Source organism: Lagopus muta, chromosome 6 (genome assembly GCF_023343835.1).
Source record: "Lagopus muta isolate bLagMut1 chromosome 6, bLagMut1 primary, whole genome shotgun sequence".
NCBI classification, from domain to species: domain Eukaryota; kingdom Metazoa; phylum Chordata; class Aves; order Galliformes; family Phasianidae; genus Lagopus; species Lagopus muta.
Genome location: NC_064438.1, coordinates 25,709,293 through 25,716,950, shown reverse-complemented (window position 1 = coordinate 25,716,950; position 7,658 = coordinate 25,709,293). Strand labels below are relative to the sequence as shown.

General features: G+C 52.2%; 2 protein-coding genes across 5 annotated transcripts in view; one reads left to right on the top strand and one right to left on the bottom strand.

The window, feature by feature from the left end:
• Window positions 1-1,243: 1,243 nt before the first annotated feature.
• Window positions 1,244-3,983, bottom strand: LOC125694801 (myb-related transcription factor, partner of profilin-like). Of its 2 annotated transcripts, XM_048948506.1 has the most exons (3): window positions 3,408-3,983; window positions 3,041-3,268; window positions 1,244-2,816 (listed from the first exon to the last, which is right to left on the bottom strand). In XM_048948506.1, exons 1-3 carry the CDS (start codon window positions 3,886-3,888, stop codon window positions 2,158-2,160), a joined length of 1,368 nt encoding a protein of 455 aa, XP_048804463.1. In that variant the 5' UTR covers window positions 3,889-3,983; the 3' UTR covers window positions 1,244-2,157. The 2 variants fall into 2 exon arrangements, with proteins under 2 accessions (XP_048804463.1, XP_048804464.1); XM_048948507.1 differs by lacking the exon at window positions 3,041-3,268 and having other exon boundaries at window positions 1,293-2,816; window positions 3,408-3,981.
• Window positions 3,984-4,171: 188 nt separating this feature from the next.
• CDAN1 (codanin 1) overlaps window positions 4,172-7,658 on the top strand; it is a 30,311-nt gene continuing 26,824 nt past the window's right edge. For all 3 annotated transcript variants that reach the window (XM_048947429.1, XM_048947430.1, XM_048947428.1), the window contains exons 1-2: window positions 4,172-4,315; window positions 6,433-7,133. In XM_048947429.1, coding sequence (XP_048803386.1) covers window positions 4,220-4,315; window positions 6,433-7,133 — 797 coding nt within the window. In that variant the 5' untranslated portion in view covers window positions 4,172-4,219. The remainder of the gene's footprint in view (window positions 4,316-6,432; window positions 7,134-7,658) is intronic.

Here is a 7,658-nt window from a genome sequence, read left to right as displayed (position 1 = left end):
AAAGAATCAATAATTGAAGAAAGAATTGAAATACAGAAAGAACTGGCTACTGCACTCTGGACAAGCTCAAATAGCTGCCCAAAAAGACCAGGTAAACTTCTGATTCACTAACATTTTTCTAACCCAACCTAGGATATCACAGATTGAGAGGCTGCTTTTTGTATGCGAACAAAACACAAATGAAGGCTTGGCAGATCCCATCTGTACTGAGGAGGAGAAATATAAATGCTTCTAAGAGGGTTAACACTATCCTGCTTTTGGTGTCAGCATTTTATGAGTAAGGTAGTGGTAGTTGTCACCCACACCATCTCCTTTTATAAGGGAATCCAGGAGCCAAGAACCTTCTCCAGGGCATAGACCTTGTGTTAATTCCCTGTGGTGGCTGCAATTGTACTGCACCTGGCTGAGCTTCAGGATTTGTCATCCTCTTCTACCGTTTCCTTTTTAAATGGTTCTTTTGGGCTTCTTAAATAACTTTGTTTCCATTCTTTGCTCAGCAATGCCTCAGAAGAAACCTGTTAAAATCCAGCTGTCCTGAGCTCCATCAGACTCCTGCACAGGCTAAGATGAAATCCTTTGCTTTGAGGTAATTATTCTAATAGTGTGCAACTGGTGATGCACTCCTTGCATTATTCGCAGCTACTGTTAGCTCCCATATTTATCACATTTCAATGAAAATGGCCTACTTCCCCCCCCAAAGATGGAAGAAATTAGTCCTGTATTTTTGTGTAGTATAGTGCACTGTCCAAGTTGACATAAAAATATATACATACCTTGCCTGATGTTTACTTGTTCTTATGCTGCTAAAAGGGGTAGTTGGGCTGCCACTTTGTGTGCAACAAAAACATGTTCAGAATCACTGGAAAACCAGTGACCATTACCATAGGCCAATTTATCTTTAGAATTTTATACTAGTGATAAATGCTTATGAGGAGGACTTGAATGATTTTTTAGGTGATAGGATAACAGTGCAGGTGAGAGGGTTGCTGTATTTCCTTCAGTGAGTACGCTGAAAATATAAATGCAGTGCTTTTTACAAGGCACTAATATACAAGCTCTAAACACCAGTCTTCCACATCTTAACGATAGCATCAATAGTAATATTTTCCTCCTGTTCAGAGTTCTTTTTCCTCGGATGTACAAGCATGGCAGATTTTACTAATCTCTCTGATAGGTAAAAATAAAAGCTTCTTTTCATGAGCTATGCAAGAACATTTTTCTATTCAGAATCAGACTCTGCCTCCTGTAATTTATTTAACAGCAAGTCTAAATGTAAAACAATGCAGAAAGATTTTTTTGTTCTTTGTATTTCAAGTGATACCAATTCCAGAAAGCTTGCAAAATCTGCTTACAAGCCATAATAAGAAATGTCATTCCATGTCAAAGCCAGGCATCACTCATCAGTTACTGTTTTTGCTTTATGTCTCTATCTTAATAATATCACAAGAAATAGCCTGCTCTGCTAGTGAAGTAAAACAAAATGCCTCTGAGAAGATGCATTTGGCAAGCTGGGAATGAACAGCAGCCAAATGGAGCAATGCTGTACGAATTTGGAGAAGCACATTCATCATCAACAGCTCAATCCTAAAACCATTCCTCAGGGAAGCAGGTGTATCCGACCCTTCCTGCCATATCTTCCTTGCACAGCTGAGATTTAGAAAAACAAAACCTCAAACCAACAGCAAACAAGCGAACAGTTGTAAGTATTACAAAAAGCAACTACTTAAAAACACCAGCTCATTTTGCCATTTGTTTAATTAAAAAAAAAAAAAACAACAAAAACTAAGCAACTCGTGTAAGACAGCTCCTGGTAGTCAGTAACCATAACGTTACTTTTTCACCCAAATCTCATGCCTTTTATTTTCCAAAAGGTCACATTAAACAAAGGGTAATACAGACAAGAGTTATAGCCAAAATAAATCTGTTTGTTTTTGAGAGAGTAAGAGGATAAAGAGAACAGCAGAAAAACATTAGCCAACTGAAACTGAGTTAACAAACAGAACTGGTATTTAGTGTTTAATGCCACCTCCTATAGAGAAACATTTCCCACTGGGAAAAAATGCGGGGGGCAAGTCCACTTTGCTCCTTCAAGTCACAGGCTGGAGCAGAAAAAACAACAGCACCTAACACCACAGTCACTGTACATATATTCAAGTTTTACATGTCTGCAAAGCAGAAGTAGTAGCAGCCGTTTGGATGTTCTTTCTTAATGGTCCTCAGGGGGGGCCTGGGAAATTCTGAAGGACCTGGTTCCTGGGATGTAGAGCTGGAACTGCAGCTGCTGCTCCTGCTGCTGCTCCCAGCCACCTGCACCCGGCCTCTGTCCTCAGCAGGGGAAACCTGGGGAGAACCCGGGCTCAGGTACCCGGCTGTGGTCTGAGTAGAGGTGGTGGTGTATGTAGTTGGGCCGGTGTTGTTTTTCACGTACACGTTTTTGATAGCAACAAGCGTATGCGCCATGATGCTGAGGCTGTTACTCAGATCCTGCATGCCTTGCTGCAGCAGCTGAAGATTGTGGTTGACACTGTCAAAGCCAGACTGAATCACCTGCATCTGGGTCTGCTGAATCTGCACTAGGTCCGCTTCAGTTATTCCGATTTGGTCTGCCTGGGATCTGCCTTTTGATTTGGCTTTTACCTTCCCTGAGGAAGCACCACCCGATGTCCCCAGATAAGGTAGCTGCTCCTGGCTAGGTGGGACTACTGCCATGTCCTCAGAGCTTTCCTCCGGCTCTACCACTTTCACCACTATCTCTTCTTTTAGGTTTATCTTCTCAAGACCGGGTTGATGAGATGGGCCGGGATCATCGTTAAATCCTAGAGATGAGGGGAGAGGAAAAGCAGAGCAAAGTCAGTGAGGAACTTCACAGTCAAGTCAGGTGTGCTTTTACCCTTCAGCACACCCACCACCCTTGAACCAAGACCCTACCACAGCAACTTGCACTGTGCTGACGCTTTTAGAACACACATCACCTCTATACGAGGGGAAGAAAACCCTAAAGATCCATTTACTGAATAGCCGTGAATTGTAATTCCCTTACTGTCCCCACCGCGGGGGCTAAGATGCAGGTTCCAAAAGACAAATCTTGTTCTGCGCTGTGTGTGTGCACGGTGACGCCGATCGCGGGGAATCCCTGTGTACTGCAGCTGCTGTTTCAGCGCGTTAACGCCCCCTCTCTCTGGGACACAAAACCATACGTAGTCACAGCACTTCGGGCAGCCTAGGATTGCACGCTGGCATTCTATTTCTGCAATGTCAAGAACGGGATCTACAAACGTGGACAGAAGGGGCTTAGCGCCGCCGGGACGGGAGGTCCGCTCCCACGTGCCGTTGCGCCGTAGTGTCACGGGCCGCTGGCTGCACGCAGCACTGCGCGTCAAGGCGCGAAGGCGGCGACCCGCACTCACCCATCTCCCCCACGGCAGCGCCGGGCAGCTCCAGCGTGTCGATGCCGCCCACGATGGGCACGGCCTCGGCGTGCAGCAGGGAGCCGTAGGCGCGGGGGTGCAGGTGGTGGTGGTGGTGGTGGTGGTGGCGGCGGGCGGGCGCGGCGCCGGGCGGCAGCTCCTCGGGGGCCAGCAAGAGGCCGAGGGCTGCAGCGGGGCCCGGCGGCCCGCCGCCCTGAGACAGGCGGCACAGCTTGCTGCGGTCGCGGCGCTTCAGGTCCCGCCAGCGCTTCTTCAGGTCCTCCACGTCGCGCGGACAGGCGGCCACCGGGTTCACCTTGTGCCGGATCAGCTCCCACACCTTTCGCTTCTGGCCCGGGGAGGCGCGGCCCGGCCCCGCCGCGAACAGCAGCCGCTCGTGCTTCAGCACCTGCTCGATCAGCACCTCCGTCTCCGCCTCGTTGAAATTGGCCTTGCGCCGCTTGGGCGAGTCCTCGGCCATCCTCCGCCGCCGGGGGCCGGGGGGGCCCGCGGGGGGCGCCGCTGCCCCTTCCCCCGGCCCGGCCCGCGGGCGCCGCCGCCGCTAGGCCGGGCCCCGCGCCCCGCCGGGGAAGGGAACACCGCGCATGAGAGGAAAGGACGCGCGCGGCCGGCGCAGGCGCCCCGTGCCCCGCGTGTTGACATGGGGAGGGGGCCCGGCCCCGGGCCCGGCCCGCGCCCGCTCCGCCCCCGCCCGCCTCCCCCCCGCCGGGATTCCCCGCCGCCAGCCCGCCCCGCCCGGCCCCGCCGCGGGTTGTGCGCCTGCTCGGCGGCGGCTGCTGCGGCGCCCGGGAATGGCGGCGGTTTTGGAGCTGCTGCTGAGCGAGGAGGTGGCGGTCGGCGCCGTGGTGCGGTGGCTGCGGCGCGCGCCGGGACAGCGCCCGGCTGAGGTAACGCGCGGCGGCACCGCCCGGCACTTTGCGGCCCGGGGGGTATCGCGTCCCGCCGCGGGCCGAGCGGGAAACTTTGCGCACGGGGGAGGCCCGCCTGAGTCCCGGGGGCGGCCGCCGGGGGGCCGAGCTCCGCCGAGCGGGAGGCGGGAAGGCGGGACGGGGGCCGCGGGACCGCTACCGCTCGCCGGGCCCCGGAGCGAGGCGGAGGTGGAATGGCGGCGAACGTGGCCCGGAGCGCGGTGCCCCGTAGCCGCGTGCCGGCTGGGGAGGCGCGGTGACGCGGGGGGCTGCGCTTCCCGCCGCTTCGCCGGTGGGAGCGGCGCCGGTGCCGCGACCCGCTACGCGTCGGGAGCTGCTCGTGGCCCCGTGCGCACGCTGTGGTGTCTCCCGACCTGTTGCTGGTCTGAGCGTGGGGATCCGCTGCATCCGAGCACGCGGAGCTTTGTAACGCGCTGTGGGCCGAGCGTTGGTGTTGCCGTGGTTGTAGAAGCCTTTGTAACCACACGTTGACCAGGAGCGCTTATACTGAAGTTACATCGTGGAGAACAAGGTCTGTACGTGAAGCATTTTCAGCCCGAGCTCCTTAGAATGCCTTTAATTAAGATCAGAGCTTACTGCTGTCACCCCAAACTTCTCCCTCCTTAACCTGTGGGCTGCAGATGTGGGCCTGCGGGTGCCGTGCAATTTGAGGTGCTTACTGCTCAGAACTGGAGGCTGTGGGCTGGCTAGCGGGGGTTTGCCTTGCCTGGGGCTGTGGGTGGTGTGTGGGGTGAGAAGGCCAGTGGGAGGCTGGGAGCTATGATCCTCTGTTAACTCACACAGTGAGAGAGGAATAAAGGCATGCTGTGCTCAGAAAGGTTTGAGGAGCTGACTGGCCATGTGTGCAGACCACAAGCTGTCACAACTCTAAACATAGATGGGCAACCGAGGAATGGTAGAATACATCTTGCCCTGGCTTTCGTGGGGCAATTCTGCACTGCTGGCACTTGGTGGGTTTTGTGTGCTGGCCTTGGTCTGCCCAGGGCATCAGCATGCTGAGTCCGCTCTGTACCAAGGCTGTGCCAGCCTCAGGCTTCATTAGGGAGCTGCTGTGCTGTCATGCTTTCGAGGAAGAGTTTCAGCACTGGTGTCAAGGATGGCAGGAGTGAGATCATGGCCCTGCTCTCACTGCCTTCTTTTGTAAGAAGTACTTCCAGAACAGTGCTTGCTCTTCTTTCTTAAAGTGGAGATTGGAATCGAAATGAAACGAAACGTGCATGCAATTATTTTCATGTTACTAAGGAGGAAGTTGCTGCCTGTGAGCTTCTACTGTTGTTGAGATGGCACAGAGTACCATAGAGAGGAAACAGGAACGTGCGTGTTGTTAGAAACAAAAGGCACTTTTCCTAGCGTACAAGGCTTTGAGCCATGCATGGGATATGAAGTCTTTTTGTCTAGTGTTACCCTGGGAAGATCACCACCTGTTTAGTTTTATAACATGTTGATTCTATGAGTGTTTTTTTTTAATTAGGTTTTTTTTTGTGTGTGTGTGTATGTTTTTAAAGGTTTGTTACTTAAAATGTCATGCATGTTGAAGTTGTGCAGTATCTGTTAGCTCTCTGGGGGGGTCCCAAGCAAGAGGAAATATGTAATTGAAATCATCTGATATTTGGCACCACAGGACTCCAAGTACTTAAACACTTGTTCTCACAGCACCCCTCTGTGGATGTAGGTGGCATAAGTAGGGAACAGAGAAGTTGTAGGCTTTTGTTTTTCATGTTAGAATTAGCTGCTTGAATATCCATGCCCTACTTTGAAACATTGGATGCAGAGGTGCCAGTTGCTCCAGGCTCTTGCTGGCCACAGCTCCAGTAAGTGTCACTGCTGTTTCCAGGGACAGCTCTGCTAGTTCCCAACTGGAGGCCAAAGTGAGTGACTCCATTGGGAATCCTCTGCCAAAATGACTGTGTGGAGGCTGACTTTCAGGCTTGTGCTAAGGCCATTTGAACTGTATTGGCCTACTTTGGCATATCATGTTGTTTTTTATTGTGTATTGCAGTACTAAATGAGTCTAGACAAGTGAAAAGAAAGAATGAGGAAGCAACTTTATATTAATGCTTTGTCCTCTTTTGTAGGAGAATCACATCCATGACAAGCTGGTATCGTTCAGTTTGCTTCAGAAGGACTTTGTGCCTTTTCTGCTGAATTTTTTAAGGGAGCAGACCAGCCAGATACTGACTAATGGACCCTCCACTCCTGCTAAAACTCCCAATTCCAAGGCCCACAGGAGCCAAAGGACAGGACCAGAAAGGAGAGCAGGCCATGCGACTAGCAGCCGAGTGCAGCTCTTTTCCCAAAGGACTTCGGTGACGTCCTGCACCACAGACACCAGCTTTTCCCCCGCTGCTGCATCCAGTGGTTCCTCTTCCTATTCTGGGTCGAACCTGTCAAGCCCTTGCAGCGACTTCCCCAGCGTGGTGTCCAGTAGCAGCCCAAGCTTTGGGTACAGCCCTGTGCTCACCCACAGCGAGAAGCGTTCGGCTCAGAAAGCCAACCTGGGGAGCTTCCTCGCTGCTGCACCAGAGGCCTTGCCAGCAAGGCGGGGCAGGAGGAAGGGCAGCAGCTCTATCAGTGCCTCTGGACGGCAGGTTGCTCGGGACCTGGGGCGTTCCTTGGCCGAAGAGGAGGATGGAAAGAATGAAAGTGCATCGTGGAGTGGAGGGAGAAGGAAGCGGAGCGAAGTGCCTCTTGTTGCTGCTAGAACCCCTCCCAGCCAGCTGAATCTTAACAACCTAGAGGAGTTCCCACCCATGGGTACCGCCTCTGGCTGGACAAAGTAAGAGTGTGTCCGCCTCGCTGTCTCATTTGGATTGTCCTGCAGGTTGCTGTTCCGTTCTGTTGTGCACCTCTGAATGCTGTCACAAACAATACCCTGCTGCTGACTTCTTGTTCTCCTTGGCCAGAACAACCTTGTAACTGCTGCTGAAGAGGGGAATATTGCTGTCACAGGCAGTCAGCTTCTGGCTCTGTGTGCTCACCTCGGTGCCCCTTCAGCCTCTCACTTGTGTTGTGCCTGCAGCTTGCTGGTGCACAGGCCAGCTGCCGTAAAGCTGAACGCATCTTTGTCCTTCTGTGTTCTAACAAGAAGAGCTTAGATAATGCTGACGTGTTTCTTGTTTAACACAATAGCAATTGCTGATCAAGTGCAGCCCTGGAAGGCTCTTCAGCTTTACTGATGCAAGGAAAAAAGCTTTTGGGTTGATGTTTTCTGAATTCTGGTAATGAACATCAGTGTGCAGCTTCATTTATGTCATGTGGTTATGGACAATTCTAATATTGTCTATTCTAATATTGGCTAATT

Excerpts from the sequence above, each read along its gene's own strand:
- LOC125694801 (XM_048948506.1), bottom strand. The coding sequence starts at position 3,888 with ATGGCCGAGGACTCGCCCAAGCGGCGCAAGGCCAATTTCAACGAGGCG. Across the intron at positions 3,269-3,407 it reads CGCTGCCGTGGGGGAGATGG|ATCCCGTTCTTGACATTGCA; the intron begins GTGAGTGCGGGT and ends CCACGTTTGTAG. Across the intron at positions 2,817-3,040 it reads TAGCCCCCGCGGTGGGGACA|GATTTAACGATGATCCCGGC; the intron begins GTAAGGGAATTA and ends CCTCATCTCTAG.